Here is a 13,157-nt window from a genome sequence, read left to right as displayed (position 1 = left end):
CTAGACAAAAGAAGCAGTTACACCATTTGGTAGGGTGTCTTTTTCTCTATAAAGATATTCTTAGAAAACATAATGACAGGAATTTTACCTTCTGGTAACTTGAATTACTGAAGCACGTTATTTTATGTAAAATTACAAATAGATTTTAGTCTCATAACATGTTGTATATGAAACAAATCACATAAAACCAATGAACAACATGAGTAAGAGCAAAGCAAAAGAAGTACATTTTCAGGAAAATTGTAAGTTTTGTTCATTGTAAAATGCCCACAACACCATGACAGTTAAATCCGTGTTCTTAGGCACACTGTACCTTACCTCTACAACAAAGGGATTGGAGATGACAGATTCGTAAAAAGGATGACAGCCTTGTTTTTCTAGGCCTTCGTTGGCTCTGGTTCCAATTCGATAAGCACCACCAAATTCTTGTCCCTAAACAGAACAAAGTGAAGAACACTGGATAAAAAGAAAGAGACCTGGGAGGGGAGGTGGAGGAGGAAAGGAAGGAAGACAGAACAAACAGATTTCAGGAGAAACTCATCAATGTGCATGTGTGATCCAAAGAGAGAGTGTCAGAGTGACACCGATATCCAGCGGAGAATGTGAGAATAATCACCATATTCTAAGTGAAGCACTTCAACCTCACCCTGAAGGGCCTTTTGATTTTCCTGGTCACTTTGATATCACCGAATCAGAAACGTCAAAGCAATCGGTGTTACACATATGGCCAACATTCTATACAACAGTCAGAATAACCTTTCCGAAACATCATTCTGTGCATACTGTTCCCTTGCTCCCAAATCCTTCAGTAGCTCTGAATAACGCAGTCAACAGTATTCAATCTCAACTGCAGAGAATAACATTCAAACTTATTAAATGTTAATTAGCTTTAAAGACTAACTCTCCACACCAACTAAACCATCTACTTTATGCATCCTACCGGCCACTATGCCTTTCTTCCATTATGAGGGTAATGGTCCATGCTGACTGCCCACCTCTCCTTCCAGGCCCACCTCAGACCGCACCTGCTGAAACCGCACCAGACGGAGACAAGGTACGCCTGGGCCCCCTACATCACTCCCACCTCCTCCACAACTACAACCCACACAGATGCCTTCATGAGACTGGTCATCAGTATTCCTCATTAGCAGTATTATAGTAACCCTACCATGGTTAACCGTCTTTATGTTTTGCTCTCCTCAAATAGATTGTAAAGAGCCCCTTACTGGAAAAGCCTAGTAGAAGATATTCACCCATTCCTCCAAAGTTTATTGAGCACTTACTTTAGGCCAAGCATAGCCTCCGGAAACAACCAAGCTCCTGCTGCAAATGATGTGAGAAGTTACAACTGACACTTACTAGAAACTATACATTAGGCACAGTATCAAACACTTCATCTAAGACACAGACCCTCAAAACACCCCAACAGGTGAGACAGAAAAGTAACCCTAACCGTAATCCAGTGTGATACATGAAACGAAGAGAGACGCACAGACTTAACCCAAAGTCAAGCCCACTGCATGTCAGTAAGTGGTTTCTTCTGGGCGATCATCCTTAGTTCTCTTTCCTGCATATCCCACATTCAGACCATCATCAGGTCCACAAAATACATTCCCTAAACCAAACACTTCCCACTTCTTTCATGGCTACCCTAATCCAAACCACCAACATCTCTCACCTGGAGTCCTGGAAGAGAGATCCGTCTTTTTGCTTCACTCCTGACTCACTACTGACGGCTCTCTACACAGAAGTTAAATAGACTTATGAAAAGTAAAGTTGGATCACACAACTGCATTGTCTGAATTTTCCAACAGCTCTCCGTGCTGCTGAGAATAAAACGTGTAGTCCTTATCGCAGTCTATGGAAGGCTTTGCATGGTGGGCCTCTTCACCACCTCTCTGATCTCATCTCCTACCATTGTCCCCACTTATCACTCTGCTCCCCCTTACTTTGGCCTCCTTTCTGTCCTGCAAAGATGTCAAGCACATTCCTTCAAAACGTACTTGCCCTACTTGGCTCAATCAGCTTTCTGCTCAGAGTGATTCCTCTTCTGAGAAACTAACTTCCCTAATCAGAACTTCACTCCCCCGGGTATCACTCACTATTCCCTTACCTTGCTTAATGTTATCTTCATGGTACTCATTACCACCTGCCATTTCATTATTATACAAATATTGCTATCCGTTGGTTTCTTTGTCTCCTCCACTGGGATACAGGTTACACAAGGGAAGGGAATTAGACTGAAGGATTTCCCCACTCTTTTCCCAGTGATGAGCACATTATCTGACACATGGAAAATGCCTGTATTTGCAGAATTAATTAATAAATAAGATACTCAAATGTTCAGGGTGCATTTATAAAAAGGCACGTTTCTTTTTCCTCTTAGTTTTCCAGTGAGAGATTAAAGGATGGATGGCAGTGTGAGAATGCAGAGAAGACAGCAGGGACACAGTGGGTTAAGACGTCACAGAAAACAAACTCAATTGTTCTACTGCTTGTCTTGACCTCTACTTGCAGAATACGTGAAAGAATCGGTTAAACCATTCTCTTTACCTAAAGGCCCTACTAAAGACTGAATGTTTGTGCCCCCCGCCCCAAATTCATACGTTGAAATCCTAACCCCAGTGTAATAGTATTAAGAGGTGGGGCCTTTGGTAGGTGATTCGGTCACGATGGCAGAACCCTTGGGAATGAGATTAGTGCCCTTATAAAAGAGACTCCAGAGAAGTCCCTCACCCCTTTTGCCGTGTGAGGACACAGCAAATAGATGGCGGTCTACGAACCAGGAAGCAGGCCTGCATCAAACACTAAATCTGTCAGCGCCTTGATCTTGGACTCCCCAGTTTCCAGAACTGTGAGAAATAACTGTCTGCTGCTTAAGCCGCCCAGTCTACGATATTTTTGTTACAGCAGCTCGAGAGAACTAAGACAGCCCCCAGGCTGGCTCCTAGCACTTCTCTTCCACTACTGGCCTATAGAAAAATAGCAAAAGAGAGAGAGCCTTGATAAACATCATTTTCCTTTTCATCCCAGTAAACTTCAGTTCTGACATATAAACTAAACCGTACTTAAATCCGTGTTGCTGTCTTTTGCAAATATTGTATGGTAGTATATTACATTCCATAAAATCAATTACTCATTCCCTATCTGATGCGAGGCCTAGATTTCTTAAGAGATTATTTTAATCATCCAAGGAAGATAAAGCTGTAACAACAGTGAAACCAACTGAAGAGCATGCTAATGAACTGATATAAGCCACACCAATTGAGTTAAAAAAGCAAGATGCATTGCTTACTTGAAGGGGTCGAAGGTAAGTCAATGACTTCTTCCACCACTGCCCATCGCTGACGGCCTGCAGCACAGCCCTGGTGGTGGTCGTGGTGTTGGAAAGGACTTTCATGGTGGTAGCAGTGGTCCAGTGGAACAGGTCAGCTGAGTTGCTGCCTGGGACACTTACTTCATCCTATGTTAAAAAAAAAAGAAAATGGCAAGAGCAAAACCGTGGGAAGTCACAAGAACAGAGCAGAGAGTGATAATGTGGCTACTTAAAATTATCAGACAAATAGATCTAAAAATCCATCTTTGCCAGTAACAAAAAAATGTGAAGCAAAGCACTATTCGCATATTGTACCTCCTCGAATCATTTACAAAAGAAAATTCGGTAAAGGAAAATACATCTTAGTGCATTAGTCAAAGAAATATTTATAAGGCAAAGAATGGGTTCATCATTTTTTTACCAATATAATATCCTCCAATGAGATACTCATGTTTGTTTCTTTGACAAGACATTTTAAAGTATTTATTATTTAGATTAATTAAGAAATATTCATTTGAACAATGCTACTGTGACCCAGACAAACTTAGAAGATTCAGATGACCCACCTTTAGATGTTGAAAGGCATTTTGTTTATCATGTAAACAAGTGGATGATTATTAGTATTTAAAAGGTTTATAATGTGGAACCTCCTGCCAATCTTGAAGCAATCAGCTAAAATTCGAACTGTCCATTTACTAACCCAAGAGATTCCATGTGGAGAAAAATGCCAATATATTAACATTTGTTTAAACAGAAATGACAGCAACTACATCTGCTTTTGATCAAAGAAAGATAAATTTGTTCTACAAAAGCCAAGTTTTTGGTTTAGTATCTGTCTATTTCTACTTATTTTTTCTGTCGTATCCCAGTTAAAGGAAAGAAAAATTAAGGTCTAGTCTTGCAATTTAAATAGCTTTCTTGTCAATAATAGAAGCATAGTTTAATTTGGCTATTTAGGTCTATATCACATCATTCATTAATATGTTATTTAAGTAATAAAAAATGATAAATCATGTAATCACTCAATAATTACCAAGACATCATCACACAACAAACGCTTAGGACAAATTCACCATTTTAGACCAACCTGACAGTTGCTATATCTGGTTGGTAGAATTATGGCCCCCCAAAAATGTCTATATCCTAATCCCTGGAACCTGCAAGTATATTACATTACATGGCAAAGGGCCTTTGCAGATATGATTAAGAACACAGACCTTGAGGTGAAGAGATAATCTTGAATTATCTGAGTGGAACTAACCTAATCACGTGAGCCTTTAAGGCAGAGAACCTTTCCCAGCTAGGGTCACAGAGATGCCATGGGGGGAAGAGGCAGGCGAGATGTGAAGCATGGGGGGTTTCAACCCGTCATTGCTGGCGTTGAAGATGGAGCGAGGGGGCCATAAGCTAAAGAATGCGAGAAGCATCTAGAAGCTGAGAAGAAACTTCAGGTAACAGACAGCGAGGCAATGAGGACCTCAGTCTTACAAACACAAGGAATTAAATTCTGTCAACAACATGAATGAGCATGGAAACAAATTCTCCTCTAGAGCCTCCAGAAAACAACACAGCCCTGCCGGCACCTTGATTTTGGCTGAGACTCTAAGCAGAAACCCACCCAAGCCTGCCCGGTTTCTGCCCTATGGGAATTATAAGAAATCAATTTGCATTGTTTTAAAGCTGGTAATTATAGTAATATATTATAGCAGTAAAAGAAAATGACTACATCATGTTAGGATCCTTAATAATTTCTAGAAAAGCATTTGAATTTTATTCTTACTGCTAATGTATTTAAGCTGTACTAACCAATACTTACAGTTTACCTACTTTGCTGTTGGTTAAGTTTTCTCAAAAGATTTTCTAATTTTTTAACATGAAAAAGAATTGTGTCCCAGCACTAGAAGAAATGATAATTATGTGATGCAACAGAGGTGTCAGCTAATGCTACAATGGCAACTATACTGCAACATTAATACATCAAATCAATGTATTACACACCTTAAACTTACACAATAATGTATGTTGAGTGTATCTCAATTAAAAAAATTTTTTTAAACCTCTGTTTCCCATGACCACTTTTGGTGACACAGCAGGCTATAAAACAATTATTCCATTTCATAAAATAAACCTAAAATTTACTCTGTTCATATGGATTGGCTAACTCAAGATAGAAAGTTTTAAACATGGAAACTGAAAAGTTTGTTTCAGAAGATAAATGAAATTCCAATGCACAGAAATGTACATGATAAAAGGATTTTCTGTGAGAGATTCCTCCCTTATAAGAATTATAAAAGAGAAAGTAAAATAAAAGGCTCATTTAGACTGCAGAAGAAGCATTTAATTTGGGGGCAGTCTACCAAGATTATAGTGTAACCAGAGGCATTAATGAGGAAAACAGTTTTCTTTCAACTCCATGTAATGGGGAAAGCGAAAAGAGGTTAGGCAAAATTTACCCCTGAAATGATTACTACTGGCAGTTTTTATAGTCATAGTTGCACACTGCTAATTAATTTACAGTGTATAACAGCAGAAATAGATCAATCCCCCAAACCAGGTCAACAACCCCCAGCATAAAATTTAACATGAAATCTCATTAATGTCAAGTGTTAACACAGCTCAAAGGTTAATCTCCTAAGCACTAATAATATTTTTCAAGGCCTACAACAGACAACATAACCAAACAGGTTCACAAGAACAAGGACAGTTCCATACATCAAGCGTGGCTTACAGAAACAATTCTTGTTGATCAATTACTATAGTAATCTATTTCGGAGCTGCTCTCTCTGGTATCTGGTAATTTGAGGGTTAATTTCTGGGAAACCTGTTTGCCAACTGAGAACTGAGCTGGTGGTACCCATAACCTAGGTAAGGATCACAAACAGAGTTCAAACTCAGCTCAGCCCCTACCCTCTCTACTCCAACATATCTGTAAATAATCCAAAGTACTTCCCTGCACCTAACACTTACTTATAGCAAATTTCATCCTGAATTCGAAATATTAAGAATGCAACCGTTATTATTGGTGGTACTACTTCTGGAACTACTTATGAGAAGAAGCAGTAGAAAAACACCCCGTGTTGTAAATCACTCTAAAGTCTGACTCTGCTTCAGTTCATCTGCTAATTAACAGGCCAGGCTACAATTTAGACGTTCTCATCTTTGGGAGTCATAGCCCCCTATACATTTCTAATGAAAGCTATAACTGCTTTCCCCAGAAAACTGAATGCACATTCATGTGTACATACATGAACACACAAAGTCACAAACAGACATATACTAACACAAGAAATTTGACACACTATTTCAGGGGCTTTAGGGACTGAATCCTTTTTGAATCTTCTAGCATTCTTGGATCCAGATTAAGAGAACTGTAGTTAGGAAAAACAGAGGTATATGGAGTATATTTTTATTTTCTTTTTCCATGCCCAATTTTTTAATCAGCACTTACACAAAGTTATGGAGGACAGACCACAAGAAAACAGGAAATTGTCTCTCTGAGGAGCCCATTTCTCCCATTTTATCCCAGGGCAATACTAGCATGAATATGCAAAGATGTGTACATAAAATGCTCAGTGCAGTTCAGTCCAAAATAGAGGAAAACTGGGCACAATCCAAAAGTTGAAAAGCAAAGGAAAAGATAAATAAATCATGGTACATACATATGCAGTGACCACTGTTACACCATGACATAAATGGTCTATATGTAATGACAAGGGCAGATGTCTGTGACACATATCATTATATGAAAAAAAGCAAGCTTCAAAATAATATATGCAGTACAAATCCATTTTAGTTTAAAGAATAAAATAATAGTCCTCCAGGAGACAGAGGAGAGCTATACAGAAAATCTGTCTATGCTCAGAAAAAGTCTGGAAAGATATGTATAAACTTTAAAATGTTTACCTCTGAGCAGTGGGATACATAGAATGGGGAGAGAGAAAGAACTGAGAGAGAAGAAAGAGAGCTTACATATCAATGTATTATTGATTATTTTTATACTTCAAAAATATCAGAAAGACCAAAGTTACCACAAATATACATGTACGTCTTATCAAAAATTAACAAATGTCAGTATTTTTTCATAAGTGTTTCACATATCTTTTTTTTTTTACTTTCAAGAAATAAAGTATGCCAGATTATATTGATTATCTGAACTCCTATATTATCTGAATTCCTAACAATCCCTATAAGCGGACTGTTAAAATAGAAGCCTGTACTATATTTGTAATTAAAGAAAACGTTACACATTCCAGTCAAGATGGAGTCATGAATTATGTTGCAATATGTTCACCATGCTCCAAAATACTGAGAATAATAGAAAGAAGAGGCAAAAGACACTCAACTTTATAGAGTTCAACACCTGGGGGCTCAAAATTCAGATGCTGGCAATGGCCGCCAGGCCCTCCTTCTCAGAGAAGAACTGGGAATTAAAAGGATTCCCTGTAAGACGGAGAACTTCATCCTGGCTCACTGCCTGGGGTTATGCATTTATATTTATTTCATGAAGCTGTGGGCCGATGGAGGCAGAGAACTTGAATCAGAGCCCAAAGGAACTGGGCAAAACCATCACTGGCTCCATGTCTGTATTTCTCACATCCTCACTAGTACAGGGGGAGGGAGTCCCAAGTGAAAAGCTACTCTAGGATGTGGTTCTGGACTGAAGCACCAAGGGATTAGATAGGAGGAAACCAGAAAACTACAGAATCCTTAAGGAGGGTCTAGGGAAATAAAGATTAAACTGAATGAGGACTTCCCTGGCGGTCCAGTGGTTAAGACTCATTGATTCCACTGCAGGGGGACACGGGTTCAATCTCTGGTCAGGGAACTAAGATCTCACATGCTGTGCTGCATGGCCAAAAAAAAAGAAAAAAAAATTAAACTGAATGGTAGGGCTCAAAACAAGCTTGCAAACCAAAATTTCAAAACATCCGGAAAAATGAAAATTACTAAGGCAATAATTTTAACAAAAATCCACTGCAGATGAAATCATTTTACACTTCATAATATTAATGTGTGCCTTTTGCAATATAAGATCGAAAATCCTTTAAGAAGGAACAAGATATCACATAAAAGAAAAAACAAATATGATGCGATCAAGTCCATTTTTGTTTATGATATGAGGTAAAGTTCTAACTCATCTTTCTGTATGCGGATATTCCTCAAGCCTATACTTCGATCTCATACAAAAAGTGGTTCATTATTACTTATTTATCAATAAATATAAAAGCTAAAACTCTTAGGAAAAAAAGCACAGGAGTAAATCTTCACAACCTTAAGTTAGGCACAGATTTCTTAGATACAACACCAAAAGCACAAGCAATAAAAGAAAACGTTAATAAACTGGACTTCAGCAATATTAAAAGCTTTTGCACTTCAAAAGTCACCGTTAAGAAAGTCAGAAGTCACCGTTAAAGTAAAAAGTCAAATCACACACTGAGAGAAAAATATTTTCAAATCACACATCCAACAGCTTGTACCCAAGAGTTTAAAAACAACAGCAAAAACTCTTACGACTTAGTAAGGAGACGACAAATAACACAGTTAAAAAATGGGGAATATATTTATAGCCATTTCACCAAAGAAGGTACAGAAATGGCCAATAAGCACATGAAAATATGCTCATTATCATTAGTTATTTGGAAACACATACCAAAATGATAATGAGATACCACACACACCTACAAGAGTTGCTAAAGCAAAAAGCCGGTCGAGAATGTTAGCAAGGATACGAAGAAACTGGAACCTTAATACTTCCTGATGCAGCCACTTTGGGAAACAATTTGGCAATTTCTTCCAATATTTAACACACATACACCATACAGTCCTTCAGTTCCGCTCCCAGATACCTACATGAGAAATCAAAACGTATTTCCATACAAAGACTTGTATACCAGTGCTCACAGCAGCATTATTCATGATAGCTAAAGAGTGCAGACAACTTAAACGTCCATCAACTGCTGAAGGGGAAAAGAAGGGGCTGTCCGTGGTACTGAAATACAACTGTCATTTGCTTGCTTTTATTTCAGTATTTCTAAATAATCCATTTATAAATTCAAAATAGCTGTATGCTTAGCCCATGCCTCAATTCTAAACATTAATTAGTCCAGTTGTATAAATCTGTAGCCACTTAAGATGTTCATAACAAGAACTCCCACAGTGAAAATGATTTTTTAATGGGAACCTTGTATATTAACCATTTCCAACTCTAATTAGATTTATCTGGGGAAAACACTATTGGCTACGTGATATAACTAACACTAACTAAACAAAATGTTAATACACTCTAAGTGGTGGAATATTGTTACACCTAAAAAAAACATAATAACCAACATTAATAAGAAACTAGAAATCTTTGATTTGGTAGTTATTCACAAATTATGCGTTTTGTTCTATTTAAAAACAAGTATCTTGTTCACCGGGACAACAGCCAATACCTTAGAACTGGTATGCTCCACTTGTACTAATGCAAATGCAACAGAACAGCACTTAACATCTTTTCTTCGCTTGGATACTTAAGTAAAAATCATTATTTTCACAACTGAGTAATGAAAGTCTTGGGCATTAAGCAGATTACATATACAGTCAGCTCTCATTTATGAGTTATAATTTAACGTGGTTATTACATCTACTGTTAATGTGTAACACACGGCATCTTACGGCTAAGCACTGCAGTTTAATCTAATAATAGTAGCTATAATATTCTGAAATATGCTTCATGAATCAAAGCCATCATGTGTTCACTGAGGGCTTGGATTAGCACTTCTTGAGACCTAGATCTATTACAGCTTGTTGGAAGAGGAAAAAGGAAGACCGGAAAGCTTTTAAGGAGCTAAAAAAAAAAAAAAAGACAGAAACAGACATTCCTTTTGGAAGAATCCCTTTTCCTCGCTAAATGGATCCTGTGGAGGACTGCTGGCGGTCTCCTACAGTTACTGGAGAAATCTTAATGGAGCAGTATGTGCCCACTTTTGGTGACACAGCAGGCTCTACTCCAAAGAGGCTACCAAGGGGCCGGGCTGACACTTTCTAATTCATCAGAAAATAGGAAACTCAAAAGCCACAAAAGGCTTTTCATGGATTCTATAAAGAAGGATGGGGATTCAGAATAAGCTTATGGAGCTGAACTCAGCAAAAAATGGTGCAATTCTCTACTAAACAGAGAAATGATACTCCCCCTTACAGTGGCCGAAATACAACAGGACCTCAATAGCAACCAGAGCACACACATATGAGTTAAACTGGAAATTCCCTATGTTTTTAGGCTAAAATCTACTTTCTAATTCATTTTTACCATACACTAATCTTTTTGCAGTGGGAGTTTCCAAATTAGCTTTACTAAACATTTACGAGGCAGTCACTCTGTGACAAGCAGTCTATGGAGAGAGCGCAAAGGTAAATGGCATGCTTCCAGTTGCCGCACAGACCAAACCGTACCACACACGTGCTGATACGATGATGCGAGATGCTTGGGGGATGCGGGGGAGGGAACAATGGGGACTCAAGGAAAGCTTGATAAAGAAAACGACAGCTTAGATGGGATCAGGAGGGCAGGAAGATGACAAGAGCACAAGACAAGAAGGGCAGGACAGGCAAAGAGAACCCTAGATAACACCAAAGCTGCGAGAGAGCCTACTCAGAGAACGGGGCAACTTCAGTGTGACTGGAACACAGCACGTGTTTGGAAGGCATGAAAAGAGAGGAGGCTGTGGAGACAGTGGGTGATACGGCTGAACAAGTGGGGAAGGATCAGAGGTTCAAAAGGTACAAAAATGGGGATAAAGATCTCATGAAAAGCAGGTCTTCCATTGGACCTTGAAAAATAGTAAAATTTGCCAACTCCCCAATATAAGAACTGTTTTGAATCCCATGGAGAAAACACCATAGAATTTAACGTGCTTTCATATCCAGTAAGAGAAAACCGAACAGAAACTAATCAATACAACAAGTCAAAACACGCCAAAGGACAAAATACACCTACACCACTCCAGGCCCCTGGAAAATGCTATGACTCCCGTTCAAAGACAGTGTAACCCCTGGAAAATGCTATGACTTCCGTTCAAAGACAGTGTAACCCCTGGAAAATGCTATGACTTCCGTTCAAAGACAGTGTAACAACGGTAACCAAAGAAAGTCCACTATCTGCAGTGCTGACTGCAGAACACAACCCTCCTCCGAGTATCTCTCCTTCTAGAACTGTGATGTCCAACCTGGTACCCAGTGGCCTTGTGTGGCTAGTAAAATTAACATAAATAAAACCAAACAAAATGTAAAATTTGATTCCTTAGCTGCACGACCTTTATTCCACGTACTCAATAGCTACATGTGACTAGTGGCTACCACACTGGACGGTGGAGATACAGAATATTTCCCTCACTGCAGAAAATTCTATTGGTCAGTGCTCTCCTGGAGTCACCACTACAGGAGGAATAGGAGAAAAACCCTTAAGGGCCAAAAATCACATTACAAACTTCTTTGAGATCCTGAGATCACTTAGCACTGAACAGGGGATACACATGGGTATTCAATAAATATTTGTCAAACTGAGTTTTAGTATAAAAGAAAGAATTATGGAAATGAAGTAATTGTACATATTCCACTGTAGGCAAAGCTAACTATTCCTTAACTCTATTAATAAATTCCACAACTGAAGCTCTGTACCAGAGTTCTAAAAGTAACTACACAGTATACAGCTACAGATGAATTCAGCAAGATGAATACAGCCAATTTATAAAGAAGATGTGGTGTGTACACACATACACACACACACACAATGGATACTACTCCGTCATAAAAAGGAATGGAATTCTGCCATTTGCAACAACATGGATGGACTTGGAGGGCATTATGCTAAATGAAATAAGTCAGAGAAGGACAAATACTGCATGATATCACTTATATGTGGAATCTAAAAAATACAACAAACTAATAAATATAACAAAAAGGAAACAGACTCACAGGTATAGAGAAAAAACTAGTGGTTATGAGTGAGGAGAGAGCAGGGGGAGGGGAATATAGAGCTAATGGATTAAGAGGTACTAACTATTAGGTATAAAATAAATAAGCTACAAAGATATACTGTATAGCACTGGGAGTATAGCCAATATTTAATAATAACCATAAATAGAGTATAACCTTTAAAAATTGTGAATCACTATTTTTTGCCTTATATTACATAATATTGTACATCAACTATATCTCAAAAAATTTTAAAAATTAAAAATAAAATCAATGTATGGAAATATAAGGCAAACAAACAAACAAAAAACACAAAGACAAAAAACAGGAGATTAGGTGTAGCTCACTTATCACAACAGATGTCTTCCAAAATAGTTACTAATGAATGACATTTTACACTTTGAAAGTGAAGCTTACCATTTAAAGGAATCCTGCGGAAACCAATCTATAAAGAGGATTATCATCTCTAAATTTATCTAGTTAGAATATTAGAAATAGCTACTGTCTTTGACCTAAAAAAGTGCCAATCCTGTGTTGCTACAAATAGTCATAAAAAGTTAAATTCCATGGAGCAAAGGCTGACCCACAAGAGGGAGGTCTCAGTGAGTACATGCTTCCTCCTTCCTCTCCCAGGGTGAACTCTCCTGAGACTCATACATACTTAATGGGTCCAGACAAATTTTATTCATAAGAATTTCAATGAGGAAAGGGAAAAGGGATTAAAATTCAATAAAAAATGGACAAGAGAACTGAAGAGGAACCTCACTAAAGAGGACCTCTCCTGAGATAAGCCCATCTCATTAGTAATCAGGAAAATGCAAATCAAATCACAAAAAGCCACCACTGAACACTTAAGAGAGTAGATATCACTGAACACTTAAGAGAA

The 13,157-nt window shown here is 38.2% G+C and overlaps 1 protein-coding gene across 5 annotated transcripts in view; it reads right to left on the bottom strand.

The window, feature by feature from the left end:
• The window catches only part of NBAS (NBAS subunit of NRZ tethering complex), a 343,094-nt gene that overhangs the window by 144,883 nt on the left and 185,054 nt on the right, over nt 1–13,157 (bottom strand). For all 5 annotated transcript variants that reach the window (XM_089923423.1, XM_089923419.1, XM_089923421.1 and 2 more), the window contains 2 exons: nt 3,296–3,463; nt 319–432 (listed from right to left, as the gene is read on the bottom strand). In XM_089923423.1, the coding sequence (XP_089779549.1) occupies nt 319–432; nt 3,296–3,463 (282 nt within the window). The remainder of the gene's footprint in view (nt 1–318; nt 433–3,295; nt 3,464–13,157) is intronic.

This window comes from Delphinapterus leucas, chromosome 13, assembly GCF_059928025.1.
Source record: "Delphinapterus leucas isolate spDelLeu-1000000601 "Yukka" chromosome 13, BTC_Dleu_Yukka2, whole genome shotgun sequence".
Lineage (NCBI taxonomy): Eukaryota > Metazoa > Chordata > Mammalia > Artiodactyla > Monodontidae > Delphinapterus > Delphinapterus leucas.
Note: the sequence above shows the minus strand (reverse complement) of the source record. Positions and strands in the feature narration are given on the sequence as shown.